At 42.5% G+C, this 25154-nt stretch overlaps 1 protein-coding gene across 10 annotated transcripts in view; it reads left to right on the top strand.

Moving 5' to 3' along the window:
* Positions 1 to 25154, top strand: part of RAD51B (RAD51 paralog B) — a 734492-nt gene that overhangs the window by 439098 nt on the left and 270240 nt on the right. For all 10 annotated transcript variants that reach the window (XR_014242387.1, XR_014242388.1, XR_014242389.1 and 7 more), the window contains one exon: positions 19486 to 19582. Coding sequence is in view for 2 of the 10 variants with exons in the window: in XM_082384412.1 (XP_082240538.1) it covers positions 19486 to 19582 (97 nt within the window). In the remaining 8 variants the exon portion in view is untranslated. The remainder of the gene's footprint in view (positions 1 to 19485; positions 19583 to 25154) is intronic.

Genomic DNA, 25154 nt, shown 5'->3' with positions numbered 1-25154 from the left:
TGCCAGGTGACCCTGGCCAAATTATTCAAGTGGAGAATAAGACTCACTGTGTCTTATTCTCCACTGTTGTAAATTAACAAGTACAGGGAAATAAAAATAGAATGTTTTCACCCCACAGGGTTTTGCGAGGATTGAATGAGCTATTACATATAAGGGCACTTTAAAAGTACTCAGTAATGTTTATTATTATGTTTCTTTATAAAAAATGTTGAAATATTCTACTACTATTTTAAGTTTATGAGCATTCCTTTATTTAGAAAGCTCTGGGACTTGAGCTTCTGCCCCTAGTGCCCTGTGGGGTCCGGAAAGCACCTGATGAAGAATATATTTGCTTGAACAGAGCCACAGGGGTCCACTACATCTTCCTGGAAGTGGCCAAACACGGGTGCCTCTCCATTGTTTAGTTTAATGTAGGGAAATAATAGGGGTTAACTGGGTTGGTATGAAAGAGCTCAAGGTAGTGTGGTGAGGACCCTGAAGCTGGGGCAGCTCCTGGGGAGGGGGCTGCTAGCCAGAGTCAGGCAGTCTGGCAAGGTGGGCTTTACCTGCTTGTCTGGCCTCGGCCCGAGTTTCGACCCAGAGCTTATCACACTCAGGAGGACGTGGCCCTGTTCTCGGGCCCAGAGCTCACAGGGACTGAGTTATAAAAGCAGAATGCCAAATTATTCATTTTAAAATGAAAAAGAAAGCTGTTCTGTGCATTGGAGAGGCACGCCTGTCTAGCTAGCATGTTTCTCCTTCAAGGCAGGTTAAATGAGAAAACGAATTATTGGAAGGTTACTTGATAAGTACAGAATTGATCATAAAGGGGTTAAGTGATTCAGCTGGTTATGGTATCAGGAACTGCTAGCTTGCTGCACCCATCTCCATAGTCCGGCTCTCCCTGTCAGGTGATCTGTGTGCTTCCGGGAGTCGCACGCACTGGGGCCCCTGGCAGCCCTAGTTGGGTTTGGAATCAGTGCTGGCGCCATTTGTTTCTCTGACTATCCTTTTTTTTTAATCGAAGTATAGTTAATTTACAATGTTGTGTTAGGTTCAAGTGTACAGCAAAGTGATTCAGTTACACACACACACATATAACACACACACACACACACACACACACACACACACACACACACACACGCATATTCTTTTCAGATTCTTTTCCATTATAGGTTATTACAAGATACTGAGTATAGTTCCCTGTGCTATTCAGTAGGTCCTTGTTTACTTATGTTTTGTATAGTAGTTTGTATCTGCTAATCTCAAACTCCTAATTTCTCTCTCTCCCTCTACCTCCCACGATCCCCTCTGGTAACCATAAGTTTGTTTTCTATGTCTGTGAGTAGATTTCTGTTTTGTAAATAAGTTCATTTGTATCATTTTTTTAAGATTCCACATGTAAGTGATATCATATGATATTTGCCTTTCTCTGTCTGACTTAACTTCACTTAGTATGATAATCTCTAGGTCCATCCATGTTGCTGCAAATGGCATTATTTCATTCTTTTTATGGCCGAGTAGTATTTCATTGTATATATGCACCACATCTTCTTTATCCATTCCTCTATCCATGGACATTTAGGTTGCTTCCATGTCTTGGCTATTGTAAATAGTGCTGCTATGAACAATAGGGTGCATGTATCTTTTCAAATTCGAGTTTTCTCAGAGTATATGCCCAGGAGCGGGATTCCTGGATCATATGGTAGTTCTATTTTTAGTTTCTAGAGGAACCTCCATACTGTTCTCCATAGTGGCTGCACCAATTTACGTTCCCACCAACAGTGCAAGATGGTTCCCTTTTCTCCACACCCTCTCCACCATTTATTGTTTGTAGACTTTTTGATGATGGCCATTCTGACTGGTGTGAGGTGATACCTCATTGTAATTTTGATGTGCATTTCTCTAATAATTAGTGATGTTGAGCATCTTTTCATGTGCCTGTTGGTCATCTGTATGTCTTCTTTGGTGAAATGACTATTTAAGTCTTCTGCCTCTCACTATCTTTTCTATTAATTTTTGGCTGATGAACTTCCTCCCCATGTCATCCTGATGTATGTTTTAATTTATATTTTGTCTTTCATCAAGGTACAACATGCATATAGTTTTATAAATCTAATAATCATATAGTCCTTATACTGAAAAACAGCATGTCCCTGCCCCACGTCCGCTTCTCCCCTTTGATTCTTACTTTCTGGAAGCAGCCACTTTCAAATCATCGTACCATGATTGTGTTTCCTTCCTTCCTTGTTGATTCTGCTAGTTACCTCCATATTTCTAAACGATGTACTTGAATTTCTATTTTTGATTTTTCCATTGAAGATGATGTCTGTGGAAATGACCATTGAGCACTTATTCACTCTTCCCCTCTTTCCAGTATGGTTATATCTTAATATTTACTTAAAACCATATTTAACATTTACGTTATTGTGACAATGTAAGTATTCATGGCGAGCTACTAAAATGTACCATTATTATGTTTCCTTCCTCCCTTCCTTTTTTCCTTCCTCCCTCCTTCCCTCCCTGGTATGTATTTTTAATTTTGTCTCCGGAACATATTTCTCCATCCACTCTCGCTCTTTACGTTGGTAAGGGCATTGGAGACCATAACTGCTATGCCTTCGGCACACCTAGCAAAATGAACAATTCATTAATATCCTCTACTGCCCAGCCCATATTCAAATGTCCCTGATTGTCTCAAAGATGTCCTTTTATAGTTGTTTAGTTTGAATAAAGATCTAAATAAGGTCTACAAATTGTATTTGGTTGTTATATTTCCTTACTTATAATCTACAGCACCGCACCACCCCCCCCACCCCCCGCTTTATTTGTGACATTGATTTGTTGGAGAAATTGGATGTAGAATGCCGCACGTTCTAGTGATTGGCTGATGGCTTCGTCATGGTGCTGTTTAACTTGTTCTTCGATATCTTATAAACTAGTGGTTATTAGGTTAGGATTTAGATTTTTTTTAGGCAAAAATATTCTATAGGTAGTGCTGTATACTTCCTATTTTATCATCGTAAGGCAATAATGTCTGGTTGTACCACCTTTAATGGTGATTAAATAGATCAGTGTATTCAGATGGTGGTACTCTGATCATTCCATTGCCAAGTTCCCTATCAACTTTTGACCTAATGATTCACCTGATGAACATCCATTGATGATTATTGCCTAGATCCATTATTTTATGGAGCACATAACCTATCCTTTTGTTGTGTGATTCTGCTTTGAGCCAAGAAGTGCTGATTACGTAGTTTAACCCCAGAGGGTCATCTTATTTGCCTTATTTCCAAGTCTAGGTTGGGGTCAGGGGGACTTCTCTGTGACCCTCATGTACTATCAAATAAGTGACTAAATTTTCATGAAAGCAACATGCTTATATGTTGTATTGGTTACTGTTTTTATTTGGACCTTAGTTGAGCTTTGCTGTTGGCTTAGAAAACATAAACAGAAAAGTGGAAAACTTTGTCAGTCATAGTGAAAAGTAACTGGCAGGAAAAAGATAGTTTTTTTTTTTTTTAAAGAAGTGGAACAAATCAGAGGAAGTCTGCTTTGGCTCATAATGCCTTTTTTCTCCAGGGTAGGAAAACTCTGAAATCTAATGGGGTCTCTTCTGCCTGTGAGGGAATTGGAGGGAAACTACCAGGACAGACTCTGATGACACACAGTCATTTGAGGACTTTTTGATTATTGTTTTGTTTTAGTTTTTACTCCACTAGTTTGCTAAGAAGTCTTTCATAAAGATTTTTCCTAAACCCCATTGCATATGAATTTAGGGCTTTTCCTTTCCTCTGTAATGGGGCCTGGTACCCTTTGATGTGTTTTAGCAGAATTTAGCTTCTAAATACAGTTTGAAACTTAGCTCTACAGTTTGAAACACACACACACACACACACACACACACACACACACACACACGTACACACACGTACACACATGCCCTTGACTCTCTCGACTGACAAACGGTATTATTTCTTTACTGCAAGAACCTGTCCTGTAGGAACCAAGTTCAGTGGCAGGATGATACTGTGGAGACACCTTGCATCTCCTTCCTGAAAGGTCGGGATGTGCAGACCTCAGAAGCTTCATGATGAGGGGAAGTTTTCTCCAGTGTCTCTTGGCTGAGGGGCCTGTTTCCATTTTTTCAAAGATCTCCTTTTAAAGACAGGTGAATTCCTGGTGTAAATGTCTGGTCTGTTATTGTAGAAAGATGCAGATTGGTTACCTTTTGAGTGACTCCTGTATTCCAGAGTTTAAGGCCCTCCTCTGAAATATTCTGCAGATCCAAATTTTTACAATACTGGGGCCTCTTCTGCCATTTGGAATAACCTTTTACATAACTTTCAATGACTAAATGATGCCCATCTTTCAAGCCCCAGATCAAATGACACTTGCCCTGAGTCCCCCAGTGAGAAGTCATCTCTCCACATCTTCTAGACTCCTGTAGCTCTCTCTTTTCATCCTTCTCATGACAAGGATTATTTATTTGCTCCCTTTCATTCTAGTTTGTTCACCTACTCATGTTACTTCTCCTTTTTAACAGGAAAATATCAGTCTTATCTTTTTGTTTGGACCATAGTTGGTATTTAAGAAATATTTTATTAACATTTTAAATTTTAATAATTAAATAAATTACTTGAGTAATCTTATTTTGTCAGATATCCAGCTTATATTTCAACTATGCTTCAGAGATCTGTAGGGGAATCTGTCAGTCTGATGTAGAGCCAGATTTTTTATTTCAGAAGAGGGAAGGAAAGAATGTGTAGAGGAATTAACATGGAGCTTGGAGATTCAAGACCCACCTGTACCACTTCAGAGCCATTGCTTTAGAGCCATTGGTAGGTATGTCACTAGGGGCCCTACCTGGTAACTTGAAGATCTGTAGCCAAAGTCACCCAAGACTTATTTAAGATTTAGTTCTTTAGAAAGAGGGAAGAAAGGGCTGTATAGATTTATGAGCAGTGGTAGATGGTACAGGGGTGGGGTCTTGGGCTCTCAAAGCCCTGCAAGGTAGTGCAGGCCAGGGCAAGGAGGTCTGGGAAGGTTTCCACTCTAGCTGTGCTGGGAAGGATGAGTGCACAAAGTCCATGGGGTACCTAGATCAGAGAGAAGATGGTGAGGCCTGCGGTGGGATGCCCTAATTATATACTTTATTCTTTAACCTCCTTGCAGTCTTGCCCTGAACCTACCTAGTCCCAGATATGGCTTTCTCTTGCCTCCGCTGTCCTCTCTTGGGAACTCCTTGGCTGAATTAATGAATGGGACCACTTCTGATAAACCATAACCAGCACTTATAATGAGCCTCTCATTAGTAATCGAGGACTACCCTCAGAGAGACCATGGAGGCTCTAACACTGTATAAGATAGTCATCTCTGTAGAGAAAAGAAGTGAAGCCAAGATCCCATTGGACTGGGCATCACAACTTCACAAGCAGCTCATACTTGTTTCAGAAAGACACTGAGACCCAGCTTTCTCATGGTTGTCATTCCTTTACCATCTGTCTGCCTCTCTTTGCGAGGTGTGCTCCCTATCAGGGTCAAGGAATGTAAAGAGCATGGGATTTGGAGTCAGCAGACCTGGGTTTGGGTCCATTTATATGCTGTAAACTATAGGCCACTCACTTTTCCTCTCTGATGTGGAAAGAGATGTAAAACCTACCTTATCACTAGATGGTAAGGAGATTCAGATGAGATTTTATAAAGAATTCTTCCCCATTAACAAGCTATTTCAAAAGCTACATTTTGCCACGGGTAAGAATCAAAGCCATGTTATGGTCTAATGGCTCTTCTTTTTATTAGTGTAAGCAATTCCCTACACCTCTTGGCACCTTGCTTTCCTCTCCTGTGAAATGGGCAAGAATATCGATACTAGTTGTCTAGAGAAGGAACTTACCTGGAGTAGAAAATGTACAAGGTAGACATAGGACTGGTGAGTTACCGTTATGCTGTTTCCAATACTACCGATTTCATCTCTTCCAACAGGATTTAGAATGCCATAATAGTTTTCTTGGTGTCATGCTTGAATTTGATGTATCTGGTTGAAAGAGTGGTTTTGGAGTCACATAGGCATAGCTGCTTGCTGTAAGCTAGGCACGTTATTAAATACATTTATCCTTAAGGTGGAAGAATAATGTCACCTACCTCATAGGATTGCAATGAGGACTGAGGAGGTTATGTAAATAGGGCATTGAGTGAGGTATTTGGCACCCAGTGGGGACTCAGCCCTGGACTATATATTGCTCTTCAGTTTTTACCTTCATCAAATAGCATTTATTAAAAATTCCAAATAAGGCTTGGTACTAGGTGCTTTTACTTTAAATAATAGGGTGCTAAGGGAAGGTCAGGTTAGGGTGAAAGGGCTGAGGGAGACCGTTTGTATTTGTTTGTTTGTTTTATAATAAACAGTAGTAATATCTCCTCTCCTTCCCCGGTCCTGAGCCTGCTGAGTCACTGTTCCAGCCTCTCGTCCCCATGATCTCTGGCTGTGTCTATGGAATACAGCAAAACCCACAAGAAACCAGCACTAATAAATGGCAGATCATTTTCAGGGATTTTTGTTTGCGTTCCTGTGCTTGCTCTCCTGGCGAGATAGGAAACCTTTAATAAGACTTTTCCTAAATTATGCTGCATGTGAAATGTGGATTTTTTTTTTCCCCTCTGTTCTCCTAACAAATGACCATTTCATGAGGTTTCTTTTCATTTTTTTTCCGTCTTCTTTCCTGCTTCTCAGTACATTCCACAAAGAGCTTATTCCTCTGCTGGTTACTGATTGATGGTTCTACTCTGTGTGCCCTTTAATTTTGCAATAAACCAACAAGGAGTTGAGACCACAAACTTAAAGAGGATTGACTTATTTATTTGAGTGGATTCACTGGAGCGACGGCAGGTTTAGTCATTTCAGTGTGGTCCTGGGGAGGGCAGGAGGAGTCCATGAGAAGGAACACTGTGTTGTCAATAACCAGACAGAAGAGAGCTTGCTTGGCCTCCCATTCCTGGGCCCGCGTTCTCAGCAGTGATCCCTCCCAGGCCTTGATGGGAGCAGGAAGTCTTCCACGAGACTCGCCCACAGCTCCAGGATCCTGAATTCAGTGGGACTCCAGATATATGGAAATGACAGCCACCACCCACGGGTCCTGTGTCCTTCTTTGCAAAAGGATCATGATGCACCTTAAAGGGCTGCAGGAATAGCCACAAACCTGCCGAGGTCACCAGTCCTTTCAGGCCTAGCCTCTTGGCTGGATGACTTCAAAGACCCAGAACAAACCTCTGCCCCTACTACCTCCATCCCAGCTGTGTCCTCACCGTAAAACTGGGGCCTCCAGGATGCAGAGGCACTAATACACTTCATGAATTGATTACCAAACATGTTAAGAATCAGTTCGTTGTTTCTCACTTAGTACCACCCTGGCATGGAGTAACCAGTCTGAAAATAGATGCAAACATCATTTCAAGTAGGAAAATAACAAACTTCTTTTTTTTTTTTTTTAAATTATTTATTTTTGGCTGCATTGGGTCTTCATTGCTGTGTGCGGGCTTTCTCTAGTTGCAGCGAGCGGCGGCTACTCTTTGTTGTGGTGCGCGGGCTTCTTATTGTGGTGGCTTCTCTTGTTGCAGAGCACGGGCTCTAGGCACGCAGGCTTCAGTAGTTGTGGCACACGGGATCTGCAGTTGTGGCTTTTGGGCTCTAGAGCGCAGGCTCAGTAGTTGTGGTGCACGGGCTTAGTTGCTCCGCGGCATGTGGGATCTTCCCGGACCAGGGCTCGAACCCGTGTCCCCTGCATTGGCAGGCGGATCCCCAACCACTGTGCCACCAGGGAAGCCCTAACAAACTTCTTGAATGACTCACATGGATCCTCAGTAAACTAAAGATAGCCCTTGTAGGGTATTTAAAAACATAAACTATAATGGAAAAGAATCCAGAAAAGAATATGTATATAACTGAATCACTTTGCTGTACACCAGAAACTAACACAACATTGTCAGTCAACTGTACTTCAATTTAAAAAAAAAATGAAGAAAGTAAAAAAAAAAACAACCATAGATACTATTATCATTTAGATTTAAGGATTGCTCCATACCCAGTGCTGCTCTCTACGAGTTGAAGTGAAGCTGGAAAGACAAATGCCTAAATGGAATTTGTCCCAGCTGTGAACTCCTGTTCTAGATCCCGATGTTGTTTGTGGCTTTACCACTTTTAACCAGCTAACTGCCTGTTCTTATTCTGCTCTTATGTGGCAACCTTTCTTCTGAAACTCTTGTCATCACATTTTAGCAGAAGTGAAAATATTAGCAAAGGGGTTAGTGGCCAAGACAGAAATAGACTCCAGGAGTCTGTGTCCTTTCTCTTGCCATACCTGCTAGAGCATGGTTCCTCCCTGGCCTGAAGACTCAATGTTTCCAACTCTACCAGACAGCAATCTAACAGTCAACTGGTTTCTTCTTGCTACTGAAAGTTTGTCTTATTCTTAAATGTTTTGAACAGTTTTCCTTTACATGTGATTTTTTATTAAACAGCACAGAACTTGGTCAGTCTGATGTCAGCAAATGCCTTGCTCTGAAGAAATTAATCAACACAGATCCACAAGGCTGTGAGTTTTCACGTTGAGAGCCTTTTATGTGGTAGAACCAGTGTAGGCTACAGGGCCAGACAGATCTGGTTTGAATCCGGCTCTTCTACGTGCTATTTGGTCTGAGAAAATTGCTCAACTTCTGTAAACCTCAGTTTCCTCATCTTCAAAATGAAGATAATAATGTTTACTCCACTGAGGTGTGAGGATGAAATGAGCTAATGTATGTAAAGTACTTGGTACAGGGTCTGATACATAGGAAGTGCTCAGTAGATGTTAGTTTCCCCCCTTCTCCCTTCCCTCCTTTAGAAACACATAAAATCTCATAACATTTACACTGTAGGTAGAAAGATAAGAATAACACAGATGACATAACTAGAGAAAAATTCTCGTACTGAATTACTTGGTACTGATTCTAGAGTGGGAATATCCAGAACTGAGAAGTCAGTGGCAGCCAGCATAGTTAGGAAACATTTCATGGAAGAGGTAAGATTTGAACTGGCCCCGGAAAGGTGGAAACTTAAAGAAGAGTAAAGGAGGATATTTCAGACTTGGGGCACTTAGCCCGAGTGAGCGAACCACGAGAGATACAGAGATAGAATATAGAGGTCTCAAGCCTCAGTTTTTTCACTGGGAAAACTGAAGTGGATAGAATAAAGAGCTAATATTTATTAGGCACCTGTTAGGTATTAGGCACTGTCTTAAGTGCTTTATATGCCAACTCATTTATCCCCACAATAGCTATGATTGTTGTCCCAATTACAGAGTTGAAGAAAGGCAGAGAGAGATTAAGTATCCTACCTGATGAAACTATCCAGCCAGTAGGTGGTAGAACTGAGATAGAAACACAGGAGGTTTGACTGCAGAGCCCACCCTTCTAACACACAACAGGTGCCTCAGTTATTTTTCAGCTTCCCTCACTACGTAGGTAGGGTCAGCTAAGACCGTTCTGTGAACAAACTCTGAAAAATATGAAGTATCATACTCGTGGAAAATGGCATGATCGTTCTTGTTAATGACGTCAGATGAGAGGTGAACATGATGATAGGTGAACAACTGAAAGTGAGGAAGGAAGGATTTCAGGATGGCACTCACGTGATATTGGGCAAGTTTAGCAGCACATGTGCCTCACCATCCTCTGTAGCAACTCGGAGGTCTGACACCACCTCACATTTCCTCTTGGGTCGGTGCTCCAGGTGGCCAGTCCCAAGCCACCAGAGTGGGTATTGGAGACTGCAAACCTATTTGTCATCTGGCACTGAGTGTGATCTGCCCCGGGCCAGGGTATCTGTTTTATGGGCCTATAGCCTGTGATCGGTAGTTGGCTTGTTAGTGGCCATGATGGGAGACCTCCACTCCAAGGGCATTGCCATGGAAGGAAGTCCGTTCCTACTCACCATGTAAATATTTAGCCGTTTTAATGTATTTGTTCTGGGCCTATTCTTCTTGTGTCTCTCCTATGTTGACTCTGTTTAATCGAAGTTGATTATTGTTTGCTTTTATTGATATCATGTATTTAAGTATAGACCTAGACAACATTGCTTCAGCTCCCAACCTCCCCCCACCTTTTGTTTTTAAATAACACCTTACACAATATCCCTTCCTTGAGGACGTCAAATAAATAGTTTTGTTCAAGAGCATATCTGATGAGGCTGCTGCCTTGGAAATTTGTTCCTAGGCAGACCTTTTGACCTCCTTTTGAACAGATAGTGAGTGACCTTTGCTCCCATTTTATGCCACAGATTCACTCTGGAGATAGAGTTGAATGCACACATCCAGTGACTGAGTTTGGAGAGCCCTTGGTTAGGCTGCCATTTGCCTCCGTGAAATAGAGAAACAAGGAGTCAGACCACTGTTGGCGCATCCCCCTTTGGAGGTTTCTCAGAGGCCCCTCTGGGCTTCAGCTCCGCCCTCCTGTGAGCCACTAACAGTGTGGTGGGGCTGGAGAGTAGCCAGGTCGGTGTTTATCAGGCTGGACTCCCCCAAGAACCATATTTTCAGATTCCCAGGGAGCAAGTGACTCAACAGAAGTGTTTTCTTGGTCTCGAATGAGTCTAAGGAGGGGAAATCAGTTAATAGCAGCCTTCTGTGATGGACAGATCACAAAGCTGTGTCTTTCTAATCCTCTTTGCAAATCAAAGGGAGGGGAATCCCCAGAGGCCAGGCGTACACGTGAATAGAAAGCACCACCAAGTAACAAAAACACCTAAAAAGGTCAGCAGAAACTCAGGGGGTTGCTGGAAATTCACCTCCCCTGCCTTTTTGTGGGGCTCAGTGGGCAGTAAGGGTGTGGGCGAAGACAACCAAACAAACTGTACACAGAAGCCACTAGGCCACGGGAAAGGTACAGTGCAGTGAAGGGTGGTAGGAACGTTTCTTCCATGTCCGTGAACCTCAGAGTCATCTGACAATTGGCCTTGTTCTTTTCCGAGCCCTGGCTGACCAGAGACTTTTTTGTCCCCGTGCTAACTGCAGAACTGCCCACAGTTGGAGTATGCACCATTTGAAGCCACTGTGAGTGCACGGTCGCAGTTCACCAGTGGTGCGTGTTGTTTCCTGCAGTGGGCCTCACATCACTGACAGGATGCCGCCGAGGTTGGGTTGAAGGTGGAAACAGCACACCAGCCTGCTGTTTGTGGCCCCATTACAGCTGTCGCCCCATCTGAGGCCCGGAACCAACACGTGTTAACCTCAGCCCCACTGGGGCCAGTGGAACAGCGAGCCGACAGTGGAACCTGAGCGCTTCACGCCTACATCTACGGCACAATAGCTGCCGGCCCAGGGTTTCCACTACATCCTCTTGCATGCGTACCCCGGGAGAAGTAGGCCAAGGAGAAAGCCACCCTGTGGTGCCACGCTGTTTGCTTGTGTGTTTCTTTTGGCCAAAATGGCAGACACAGTTCTACCTCAATGCATTGTCTCTAAACGGTGGCCGAGGCAATGGCTACAATGAGGTGGAAGCAGTATTATTATCCATCCCTTTGTGATTGAGTGAGTGTGTATTTGTGCAAAGCCGAGGAGATTCTTTTCTCTTCCTCCATCTATGTTGCCTCATACTGGGCCAATATCTTCTTTAAGGACTCTCCTACTAGCTTTACCTGTGAATTTCACAATGAAATCTACAACAGAGGTTTGTTTCTTCAGGTCTGTTATAAGAGGTGTGGATTTTATCAAGATTGAAAGTATCCTCACCATAAACACAAAATTATTTAAAGTTATCTCCCTTATTCTTTTTTCCCCTCCTATCTTCCTCAGGCACTGCCAATTGGTTCTATGTAGGATGGATTTCCTAAGGTTGGACATGATGAGAATCAATGATAGTGGTGGAATTTTAAGTACAACACTAATACTAACGTGGTTTGAAACATTTTTCATAGAGGGCTGCTACCTTTATGGTCATAATACACTCATTTTCTTCATGTCTTTTATGGACTCACTCTTAGGTACGGAGAGGTTAGGAGCCTTTCCCAAAATTGCACAGCAGGTTAGTGACAGAGCCAGAAATAAAAGGCAGGCTTCCTAACTTCCACAATAATGTTTTCTTCAAGCCAAATTGAAGTTTGGTCCTTTTACCACAAATATTTCGAAAGGAAAATCCCCCATAGCCTTTCAGATTTTCCCAGAAAACAGTTGTCACGCAGACCTTCAAGATGGCAATAGCAGGCTGGAATACTAAACCCCTATCAGTTCTTTATTCTAGAGCTGACAGTTGATATTCTCTGGGCTGAAGCTAAAGAAAAACGGTTTTTTTTTTTCATAATGGAATGATTTATAATTTTCCAGAGCTTGGCAAAACTAAGCCAGTGAATAGGAAAACCAGATTTGTGATACTCAGACTCCAAAATATTTGGTCTGACTTTTCCTCAAATATTGGATATTTCCTTTCAAAGCTGGAAGTGACCGGAAGGGAGGAGGTGGGGAATAGTCAGGGGAGAGGTGTGAGTCTGCGAGTATAGCTGTCTACACCTGCTTTTGGGGGGAGTTACCCTGTTCCCACACTGCACCCAGAGCACCCCTCTCGCTCTTCTTGGCCTTCTACCTCTGCCTCTCGCCCTCGCCTGTTTTCTTCTCCCCATCCCCCATTTCCCTCCGACTCCCGGCTCCTATTCAGCAGATGGGTTGGGGCAGACACCGTCATGGTTGGGAAGCATGAGGAGAGGATGGTGAAAACCACTCCAGGGCCTTTCTCTCAAGCCTTGGTGATGAAAGGACTCAATGAACCTTACCAATTTCTCACAGGAAAATTCCGGCCTCTGTCTCCTTAAGAGCAAGACATTCAGTAACCCTTAACCGAACCAGGATTAAAACTCAGAATTTCTGACTTATTCAAGGCCTGTGTTTAGATAGAAAGGCTCCATCCCTGTCGTACCTGGCAATTAGGATCATTTTAGATACCAAAAGTAACATTTAAAAAAAGTGTACCTTTAGCAGATAGATCGTTTTTTTTATACTGAAATAATATTGGTATAAAAATAAGATCTTACGGAAAAATCCGAACAAACTTTTTGGCCAACCCAATAATAATAACTATGCCTTCAAAACCTATGAAAAGCAGAGCCCTGTCATATTGTTTTTTTTCGTATTTGGAGAAAGGTTTGGTTACAGTCACTTTATTTTTTTTCATTGAAGTGTAGTTGATTTACAATATTGTGTTAGTTTCAGGTGTACAGCAAAGCGATTCGGTTATACATCTATATATGTGCATACATGTATATTCTTTTACAAAAAGTTCTGTTCCATTACAGTTCAGAGCCCTGTCAATCTGAGAGTGCTAGATTTGACAGCAGGTAGGCAGTTTGTGGGCAGAGGCAGCCCTGAGGTCTCTCTCTGTCACTCAACTTTCTCTGCCTGGCCAGGTTATCCAGTGGGCTGCCTGTTTCCTTGGGAGCTGTGAGTATCAGGACAATCACCGCACCTACCCCTTCAGGCCTAGTTAAAGTGGTCTTGAGACTTCTCTGATTCTCTGTGTTAGGCTGTAGCAGGTTTCTAGCAGGGAATGGGCGGGAGGGAGGAGAAAGCAGACGTCCTTCTGGGCATAAAAATGCCCCCGAGATGCCTGAGGTTGCCTCATGATTCCTCTAGCCCAGGAATCCTTAAACTCTGTCGCACCAAGAACATGAAGAGCTTTAGTTTTCAAGCCTCCTATGGGTTTCGGAAGTGACAAGCCACATGCATCTGAAGCCACCGAAAGCCACTAAAAAGACTGGCAGAATTCAGCTAGGATTGCCTCAAATGCTTGACACTTTCGTAGAAGCTGAAGCTACTTGGTTTATGGTTATTTATTAACGTCAGAGTATGAAAGGACTCTTGTCACAAGATTGGGCTTATTACAATGTAGCATTTTCATAATCTTTTAATGTATTTCTAGGTGTTAGATCCCTTTGTTCGTTACTTATATTAGATTGAGTTCTGGAGACCAGGGCGTCAAGGCCTGGACCTGCCCGTGGCTCTGGGCAGAGAGTTCCTGGCTCTTCTTTCCTCTGCCCAGTGCTGTCTTAGGAGGGAGAGTGGGCAGGGAGGCCTGCAGACCCCCTTTCTTATCTAGACTATTAATCTCAGGCAGATGACTCTAGTTCACTCCCTGGAAGGCGGGGATTATAAAATTTGCCTCTCATCTGCCCCCACAGAAAGCTGAATGAGGGCATGTGCCATATTCTTAGGTCCTTAAAAGAATCTGACTTATAAATATTGAGTTATTGTTTTGTTGACCGTGAAACTCTCTTCTGCTGACCGAACAGGGCCAGATATCCCATTCCAACTTATTCTATTCCTGATTGACCACAAACTCCCTCTTTGTCACCTCCCAAGGGTCAAATAAAAGGAGGCTCTTTATCAAAAGCTGGACCCTTAGGCCTGACAGTTCCCCACTTTGATTTCTCCAGGGCTGTCCCACTTTCTCTTCTCTCCACCATTTTCCACTGGGCTGGAATATACTAAGTGGCTGCTCATGGAGCTCCCAACAGAGATTCTTCTTTAATACTTCAATGTAGGGTAGATCAGACTAGACGCATACAGAGGCCCCTTAAGGCAGGATTTACTTTGGACCAGGAGCAGGAGGCATGCATGGGGTGTGGGTATAGCCTAAATTAGTCTGGTCCTAGAGTAGCTGAAGAAAGCTGTGCCAGCTGAAGGCAGGTGGTCCACAATGGACACAGAGATTAGTGGAGAGTCAGGCTCAATTGGTCAGTGGACTCCAGCTCACCAGTCCCCTGACCCTGGAGGCTGACGCTTCTTCCGACCAGTGTATTCTGCTCCTTCCCCCTTAACCTCTAGCTATTTGCTTTCGGAAGCTGCCTTTTTGATACTTAGTGGAAAAGAGTCATATGTTTTTGTTTGTTTGTGTGTTGGCTAGGTTTTCATCCCCAGGACCTTCTGCCTTCTGACCAAAATGACATTCATTCCCAACCATCTGCCTTACTAGTTCTTCTGGTCTTTAACTGCTTCCTGTTTTCCCATCTCCTCTCTAGCTTATAAGAGAAGCCCTGCTCTCTCTGAAGGCAGGGCCTATTAGGTTATTTATGAATCTGTACTCTGAAGTTTCTTCTTCTTTGAGAGCTTCATTGTTCCCTTGAACTGAGCTTAGGTGTTGAACTACAGTACACAGAAGGGTCGAGTAGGATGCATTTAGGGAAGTTGAATGATGCAAGGGAAACTTAGAACCCAGGGGCAAACGTAGGATCCCCCCCCCCCCATTTTGCCTTGGGAGGGGAGCACTAAAAATGAGACTCAAGGTATATGTGACATGATATGAGGAGTCATTTCCTATTCATGTGTACCTGAAGCATCCTACAACCTGCCGGCTTTGCAAGGAAGCCCTGGGAGTAAGTGGTCTCCCCATATACAAAGTTGCATACAAAGCCCAATGTAGAGGGCTGCCTGTTTCCCCTCAGTAGGTAGATGGTCTTCTCTTGCCTGAAGAGTAAACTAAGCTGAATTCCATTTTCTCCTGGCTTCAGATGTAAAGATGTAATCACTACCATCGAAAAAACAAAAGCAAAATTTCCCCTTAGTCCAAGAATCTCACTCTAGCCTTTGGATTTGAAATTGATGGTAGTAGCAGGAAGGGGGATGGGGTGTGTTGTATGTTTTATTTATTTATTTATGTATTTATGGCTGTATTGGGTCTTCGTTTCTGTGCGAGGGCTTTCTCTAGTTGCGGCAAGCGGGGGCCACTCTTCATTGCGGTGTGCGGGCCTCTCACTATCGCGGCCTCTCTTGTTGTGGAGCACAGGCTCCAGATGCGCAGGCTCGGTAATTGTGGCTCACAGGCCTAGTTGCTCCGCGGCATGTGGGATCTTCCCAGACCAGGGCTCGAACCCGTGTCCCCTGCATTGGCAGGCAGATTCTCAACCACTGCGCCACCAGGGAAGCCCCTGTATGTTTTTAATAAGTCATACTTTTAGAGAAATGGCAAAAATAGCATGCACTTTCAATTAAATTTTTATGCGTTTTGAGCATATCACCGGCAAATATTTGTTCTTTGTCATCAGTGTACTATATGTTGTACAAAAGGGAATCAGGCATGGGTTTTCTTTCTAAACAAGCAAGGTGTAAAATCAGCAACGACAATGATGGAGGTTAACATTTAAGCATTTCCCATTGGCCAGACACTATGCTCAGGACTTTATATGCTTTATCCAGTTTAATCCTCAAAACCCTGTGAGTTAAGAATTATACCCAGAGAAGCAGCCGCATAGCACAGGGAGATCAGCTCCGTGCTTTGTGACCACCTAGAGGGGTGCGATGGGGAGGGTGGGAGGGAGGGAGATGCATGAGGGAAGAGAAATGGGAACATATTGTATATGTATAACTGATTCACTTTGTTATAAAGCAGAAGCTAACACACCATTGTAAGGCAATTATACTTCAATAAAGATGTTTAAAAAAAAAAAAAAAAAAAAGAATTATACCCAGAGAGTTGTGAAACTTGCTCAACATCACATAGTTAGTAAGTGGTGGAACCCAGGATCTGAACTCATGTTTGTTTGACTCCAAAGCCCTCAGCCTAATCATTGTGCACACTGCTCTTGCACAAATTTAGTACCAAGTGTCGGAAGCCTTCATCTTTCCAGTGGAGCAAAGCAGCCCGAAAGACCCTCTAAAGTGTCAGTCAGAACTCATTTTCAGAAAGCAGATAGCGTTAAGACTCTGTTTATAACGTGTAATAGTATTTGATAAGTTATTTTAGGAGTGTAGTTTTCACGTCTCCAGTTTGCCTCAGAGGACAACACATCTATAGGCTTCTGCCCAAGTCATGATTATTTGTAATCAATGCTATTTGGAAATATTTCCATTTTATCATTTTGCTGACCACAGATTTAGAAAATCACAACAATTCAGCAAGAGCAACCCCCTGAGTTTGGTTGCTATGTATCCCTTCAGCAATTTGGCTTTCAGACTCAATAAAAAGGGAGTGGATTATTAGCAAAACCACTTAGGAGCTTGTTCTTTTGCCATTGGAGAGTGCAAATGGTTTCTTCTCCATCTACTCTTGCAATTGGAAGTGGCACTGGGGGTGGGTATCTTTGGAGGCACATCTGTAGTTTGGTTTTAGGCTCAGCAGGGTATCATCTTATTAGCTATGTACAATAAAGCCATCATCTCAGTATAAGTTTCCATTGTAGGACCAGGGAAATAACAACAATACAATTGAGAAAAATTGGTCTGAATATCTTAGTAAATGTCTTATCTTTTAACTTGCAAGTTTCTAGAGAAGGCACACAGAGCCTTCACCTCTTTATTTTCCCCTGTGTACATGGTGACATGCTTTGCATGGTTGGTATTCAATAATTATTTTTCTCATTACTGTTACTATATCACTAGTGTTCTCGTCATTTTCACCAAACCACCTTTTAGAAGAATTCCCCCCAAAATAGAGCTTACATGTCTAGATCTCCTGAAGCTTCACTTTTTTTTTTTTTTAAACTATGACAGATACATTATTTTCTTCACTGGTAGAAAAATCACGTGGTATTCTCAAAACAATGCCGGTTTCTTACTGGCCTTGCTTTAAATAATTACTATCGTTTTCTTACTGAGATTTTTACACAAATTCTTTGCAACTAAGTAAAGCTTAGGAAGGACTAAGACCGGTGGAAATGATCAGGTACTGAAGTATATCCTGATGTAGAAAATTGTGATTTCATGTTCTGTTGTTAGATCCAATTATCTGAAGCATGTGGTATATACTTTATTAGTAATTTATTAACCTATATAACATTCTTCTGAAGGAAATAATAGCAACAACAATGGCTTACATTTACTGGATATTTATCACGTGCCAGACACTATATTAAATACCTTACATTGATTATCTCATTCAATTCTCATAACAGTTCTATAAGATAGGTGTTATTTTACCTATGAATAGATGAAGCTCAAAGATTCAAGTAACTTTCCCAAAGTTCACAGTGTCACAGTCAGAATTTGAACCCAGTTTTATTGAACTCCAAAGCCTGTACCCTATATAATAAAGAGGAAAATGAACATAATTCCTTATTCTGGCTCCTGAATATGAGTATTTATTTCTTAAAAGAGCAGGCTATTATTTGGCCATTTCCAGCCATTTTAATTGAAAGACTTATCATATGTGATTCTTACCAGTCCAGATGAAAATGAGCAATACAAAAGAATAGGAAGGATAGGATTAGCAAATACTCAGTGGAATACTGCAATATCCGGTCATCACTGCAGAGTAGCTGGGGATTCACACGAGCCTAGTTGACACACAAAGACCTTGGACAGGCTGTCTTTGTTAATAGAGTACTTCATTTCTTTACCTGACCCTGCCATCGTGCTCCCCTCTCAGCCCCCAATTAAGCTGCCATTGGCATAGGATTTATAACGTGTCATTGGTCCATTCAAGAGACAGTGACAGAGGTGTGGCTGAAAAGCTGGACAATAAAGAATGGAGACAATTTCCATTTCTGCTCCAATCAGGGTGGCAGCAAAACCATAGCTGACCCTTGGGACAGACCACGACGATTTGGCTAGTTGCATATTCCAGGTACCAAATGCCTAGTTTTTCAGAAGTTACGTTTCCTCTGAGGTACCAAGATGGTTCACCAAGATGCCCACGATGGGAACACCTCAAATCTTGGGAAATGATTGTGACGTTAGTCTTGCTGCGGTTTTCCAGGAGAGAATCTGTGTTTTGTTCTTCCTTTAGGTTTCTAAACAATAGAGTAAATTTTATAAATGAGGATTTTTAAGGAAAAGAATAATTTCTTGATGGAACCACATGTAAAAATATTGTGTGGAAATAAATCATGTGGATTAGGTAATTTTACAGTCCTTTCTAGGAATGTTAAATGTTATGAACTTTATTTTGTATAGGTTGGATTCTATTAATTTGTGTTTTAAATACATAGTGAGACTTTGGAATTCTTTTGTTAGAATTCGACTTACTGAAAAGAAGAAGAGTGCTATTCCTTTAGAGATGAATTTTATTCTAATTTCACAAATTTGGAAATAAAATTCTGACTTTCTAGTTAACAAGGGAAGAAGCCCCAGGCATCCAGATGTTAAATTATTGCTTTTCTTCGGTGCTAGTCATATTGTATGTTGTGAATATAATTTAAAAATGATAAAATGTGCACGTATTCATCTTAATTCTCTGGTTGGCCTTCTATTATTCAGGTAATATGGCGACACTTCTCTGTCCCAATTTACTCAACATTTAGAAAGAATTGATTAGTGGTTTAAGCTCTGAAAAAAGTCAGTCTGTTTCCTCGGTCTTCTGTGATTTGAGTGACCTAGAGGCTTTGCCAGATAGTTCTGGCCTAAAGATAAAACTGATGAAAGTCAGAGCTGGGGTTTTCCTACCTGCGTACTTATCAGTCTTCCCCTAAACCACAGCCTTTTGATAGCTCTAATAATTAATTTGGTCTTCTCTCTTCTCCCTTCCCTCCGCCTTCTCCTTGTCTGTTCACAGGTTATCTTGACGAATCAAATTACAACCCATCTGAGTGGAGCCCTAGCTTCTCAGGCAGACCTGGTGTCTCCAGCTGATGATTTGTCCCTGTCTGAAGGTAAGGGATCTGTCTTAGAGGGGCTGAAACTTGACACTGACATACAGCTCCGCCACCGCCTCTCTGCCTTCTGCTGAGAACTGAGACACACAGCTAACAGGCCCTGGCCAGTGAACCCAGCCGGAGCCTGGCGATATAGGCTTGGCCACCTTTCCTGGCATCTGATCCCTTATATTTGGAGAGTGTGTTTGCTCTGTCTCTATAAGTGAGCTTCCTTTCTCACCTGAGTGAATCATCTTCACAGGCGTCTATCACCTCCACCGAAGGCTCGTCACTCCTCTGTAGGTTCTTTTGGGTCCCTCAGTATGAGGGCTGGTGAACTGCTAAATGACTTTGTTTTTGAGACTGATGCTCAAATGTTGGCTTTACCCATGGTCCCACAGCAATTTAACATTTTGTTTGTGCTGGGTACTTTTGGACTGGCTAAAAGTGTACACCAGGATCATGTACTGGAGATGTGGCGTTCCCAATCAGCTTTACAGAAGGATTAAGAAAAACTAGCCACGTTGGTAAATCTGCAAAATTTTCTCCACCCTCCCATGCTAGCAAAGGTCAGACTGGCTCTGGTTTATGTAGCTAGGGGAATTACACCACTGAGCCAGTGGGTGGTTTCTAGTTTTACTGAAAGTTCTTACTTGACATTTCTGAGTTCTGGTACTTGTAGTCTGATTTCTTTCAGGGCAGAATGCTGTGGGCCTGGGTGGATGAGCATAGCTGTTCCAGGCCCCTCTGCACTTTCCATTTTCTGAGAGTTATTCGTGATGGAATATATGTGACCTCTAGGGCTAGCAAGGCTCCTAACTGCCCAGGTGGTTTTCCATGGATTGGCCTTGGTTTATGGTCTCAAAAATTGCAAGGAGCACATCCCTGCTTCTCAGCAGTGTTTTTCAGAGTGAACACGAATTACTTATTTATAACAACTGTAGAGTGCTCTGTGTACCCTATTTCCACACTCAGTGATGCATTGTCTTTCCCGCTGAAAAGCTGAATCGTCAATTTTCGTTCCCTCCAGACACTTCTTTCATCATCAAGTCTACTTGGTTGTCCTTTCCAAATATATCTGTCCCCTCTTTTTTGTAAGTTGTATTGTGATCAGCTGACTTATTAAAAACTCACACTTGGATTATGTTAATACATTCCAAAATGGCCTTCCCAACTCCAGCCTCTACCACGTGCATCTTACACTACCAAATTAAACTTCCGCATTTCTGGCTTCACTGTGTCACTGTGTCACTCTCCTACTCAGGAATCTTGAAATTGTTTTAGCCCATTTCCTGAGAATGGGCAAAAATCAACAAGCTGATTTTAAAATATTCAGGAATTTGTGGCTTGTTAGCTTGCAGTCAACCAGGGTGGAAGTATTTACACCATGGAAATCAGCAAATGCTGAAAATCAGGGTTTTTTTCTTTTCTCTTGTGTGGATCAGTTTCCCCAAAAATACGCTAGATTAAGTTGATGCTTCTTAACTCTTTGTCCTTTCTTTCCTCTTCACCCTCTGTGAAACTCCTCCAGCAAGTATGCTGACCTTCTGCCTGCTCTCCTGAGCCCTGGCTCCGTGCCTCTGCAGACAGCTCACCCTGTTAGAACAGCATTTCCCTTTTTCACTCCTACCTCTTCTTTTCTTCCCAAATCCCCTCACTCCTTCGAGGTTTACACCTCTTCACGTATGGACACCAAGGGGGGAAAATGGTGGTGGGGGGGTTGGTGGTGTGATGAACTGGGAGATTGGGGTTGACATATATACGCTAATATGTATAAAATGGATAACTAATAAGAACCTGCTGTATAAAAAATAAATAAAATAAAATTCAAAAAACAAAAGACCACCTCTTCCACAAAACCTCCTTGCCTGTTCCAGTCTGCCTTGGTCTCACTCTCTCTTCTTCCTCTGTGGCCCTTCTACCAGATCAGCAATAGACAGAAAAGATTAAAAAAAAAAAAAATTAACTTTTCATGGTTTCCCCACCAGATTAAGGCCACAGACTCTCTTGTATTCTTTTTGTATCCATGTTGTGCCTGAGTGACCAGCAAAGTTCTAGGCACATAGTAGGCAGTAAATAAATGCTGAACCAATACCATAGTAAATGCTTTGTAACAACAGTGAACCATGAGAATCACATAAAGACCTATGAACGTGATTAAAAATTATTATTATAAGTATTACACACATACACATTTATTCAGTTCCAAGGAGGAGACCAGATGAGAATATCTTGTTTCCTTATCTGAAAACCAATAAGTAAGAGTACTTTTCTTTGTCCTGGCTTCCTGGTTTATCTCAAGCAAAGAAGAGGAGCAAAACAGATATAAAGGAAATTGCTTTGTGGCTGCAGTGTAACCGCTTCAAAAAAATGGCAAAGTCCTGTTCATGGCCAAGGGAGAGCTACCAGCTCATCCGTAGACAACTTTTTCTTATTATGAAACCCAAGGGAGAATGGAAGCAGTTGAGTTTTCTAGATCTTTTCCTTCCATAGCTAAGCAGATAAAGAGTCTATAGAATTTTTTTTTCTGAAGCCTATAATGAAGTTCCTTACCAGTGAATGAAAAAAAAAAAAATTTCTTAGAACACTTATACCTATTCAAATATATTGCAGTGGTTGTTAATGTTGCTATGATTAAAATGTATAAATCTCTCTGTTGTTGTTGTAAGCATGCATTGTATCATCAGCTTTGCCCTTGTGTTATTAACTCTGTGATCTTGGGCAGCTCTTTTAATCACTTTGGGCCTCAGCTTTTTCTGTTAAAATGACAGATTGGTTGAGTATAAGATGGCTGAAGTCTTTTCTAGCTCTAACTCTGTAAGATTGTGATGTGGGTCTGAAGGTCAGGAGCGTTCACTCGGTGATGGGGTTTTAAAATTCTGATTTACAGGGTGGGAAGAGTGACCTTGTCGTCCTAGATTAAACATAATGGAAAGGATCCTCGGAAATCTTAGCACTGATACATCGGCATACCTCTAACAGCCCCCTCTCCCCACACTGCTGTCTCTCTCTCTCTCTCTCTCTGTGAACACTTCTGGGCTTGTCTGTCTGTCTCTTGCTCTCTCTACCTCTCTGCCACACAAACATGTACACGAGAAGTGTGTGCAAGCCGGTGAGAGTGAGAAACACACTGTGATGGGCTGAGCCCAAGGCTCACCCTGTCCTGTAATAGATTTCAGCTGCAAGAGCAGAGGGCATGGCTTAAACAGCGCTCCCTTGAAAACAGTTGCGGGGTGAGAACAAGCGACCGAGAGCAGCCAGTGAGAAAATGATCTGAGTTGACCCGAGAGAAGTGCCCAGCAGGGGCTGATGCGGGGAAATGAAGTTCCTTCTTCTCTGACTCAGAGCAGGGGATACGAGTGACCTGGCCCAACTGAGAGATCTCTTCCACACCAGCGGATCCTGTACTATTAATATCTGCCAGCTGCAGGCCCAGAGCATCCCCCTGCTGAGATCAAAAGAGTTCCTATCTTAGCTGGAACAAGGTCATCTGCACAGGGCTGTAAAAGCGAGCCCTGGCTGGCTGCGGGGACCTCGACGGGGGAGGAGAAGGCAGGAGATGGGGAGGTGTTCTCTCACGCTCCTTTAATCTCGGCTGACCAGCTGTTGCCCTCCCAGTGTTTGTAAAGTTGAGAGTTCTTTGTTTTTGTGTTGCTGGGGCTTTTTTTCCTTATTAAATTTGTGCCTGGGTTGTTGCTTGGATTATGTAGACCGACGTTCACTGCTAGGGTCCACGGTCTGATTCCCTTTGAGGATTCATTCCCCCAGTGAATTATTCAGCTCCCAGTTGGGAGAGCCAAAGAAGGGAGAAGTGGGCACCAGAGGACTCTCCCGACATTGCTCCTACCCGTAAGCTTTGTGTCCTGGGAAGGCATGAGAGGGCAAATGGAATTTTTCCTATTTAGTTAAAATAACTCCTCATATGTGCAAGTGTGCTTGTCAATTTTCAGCATGCCTTTCACAAGCATTCTTTTCTTCATGTGGGGGAATGGACCGGCTGAGACTTATGCAAATTGACCAAAGTTATATTGTGAACCCAAGGGCAGAAATCAGGATTTTTGACTTTATGATCTACATTGTTCTTGACCAGGCACCGTGAGTCAAACTATTTTCTTCTTCGGTGTTTTGCTCTGTTGACAGAAACTCAGGCATGTAGGTTATTATGAAGTTCAGTATCTGGTTACTTACTAGGTTATTGTGACTGTTCTGTGACCAAGGACATGTTTCTTAGATGCCCTTGACATTTCTTCCTCGTGGTCATCGAAGATGCCAAGGATGATGGGATCTCAGTCATAGAGAACACCTCTTTGCCTCTAGTGATCGGTAGAGAAAGGATCTAACAGTCCAGCTGGCCTAAGACACCAGGTCCTATTCTCAGGTCACCCGGGATTTGAGCAGAAAGGACTGGCTGAGCCCCCGTCCACCCAGGCACAGTTGGTAGGTGAGACTGACGTGCGGTGACAGTGGGCCCTGTGCAAGATCGAAGCTTCGTTCAACCTAGATCATTGGCTATCCTTCCTCAGATAATTTACTGGGATAGCAGGCACTTCAGTGTGGTGACGCGCCCATTTTAGGAGCCTAGGGTGGCACTTAATATCCTTTTATCTGTAGTAATAGTTTTTGGTAGATAATAGCCTTAAAAAACTAAAAATTAAAAGTGCCTGGATGGGTCAAGGAAAGAACACAAGAGGAAAAAGTAGTATTTGCTAGAACCAAGAATGGTTTCTAGTTTTAGTATCGGAAGCCTTTCTATTCCAGTAGAACTGATGGCTGATTTCATGTGTAAGAGAAGGTATTTTGGGATTCATATTCCCTAACAAACCATCCCTGCAAAAAGCTGGAGTCCATTTGATAGATTATATGCAAGTGCGTGGCTTGTGTCTCTTTTAAAATAAATTCAACAAGCAAGAAGAGCTCAGAATGGTTGGGACGAATCAGGGACTCATGGTTGTGAAAGAGGCAGACTTCAAAGCGTGGTATGAATTTTCAAGTTTTATTTCCACTCTTGCTTTCCAGCTGGATCTGCTCTGGATTTACTGCAGGATGTTTGAAAATGTGGCTCCCTGCTAATCTCAGACAGTTGCTATGATCAATGGTTTCTTTCATTTCCGATAAAAAACACTGGTGTTTCTGCTTAAATTGTGTGTACTTTCAGCTTTATTATTATAGTTGTAATTTATTGTCCAGCATTACCCAAATTTGTAATCCATTAACCACAAACTTTGGGGTAGTTTGGTCAAGTTAGCAGGACTCTGTCCACACTTTGGCTCCAAAGCCCTGCATAGCCCAACCTCAAACTAAATGTTCATTGGTTTGGGTAGGACCCTGTGCAAATGAGTGTGGGCGGAGCAGCTGTAAAAATCCACCTCTTGGGGGCATGGTGCAGGTTGGTTATAATTAGTGCTTTGAAAACATGAAATGTCACCATGTGACTTCAAGGTTAATATTAACAATGATGATCAACATTGTGAACATTAGCATTTCCATAGTATTTAAAAATGTCTTAATGTGATGAATCATTTAATCTACCTCAAGCAAGTGAAGCATGAAGGCGAGAAGGGAGTTGCCCAAAGGCCACACAGCAAGTGAG

This window comes from Balaenoptera borealis, assembly GCF_965194805.1.
Source record: "Balaenoptera borealis genome assembly, chromosome: 3".
NCBI classification, from domain to species: Eukaryota; Metazoa; Chordata; class Mammalia; order Artiodactyla; family Balaenopteridae; genus Balaenoptera; species Balaenoptera borealis.
Note: the sequence above shows the minus strand (reverse complement) of the source record. Positions and strands in the feature narration are given on the sequence as shown.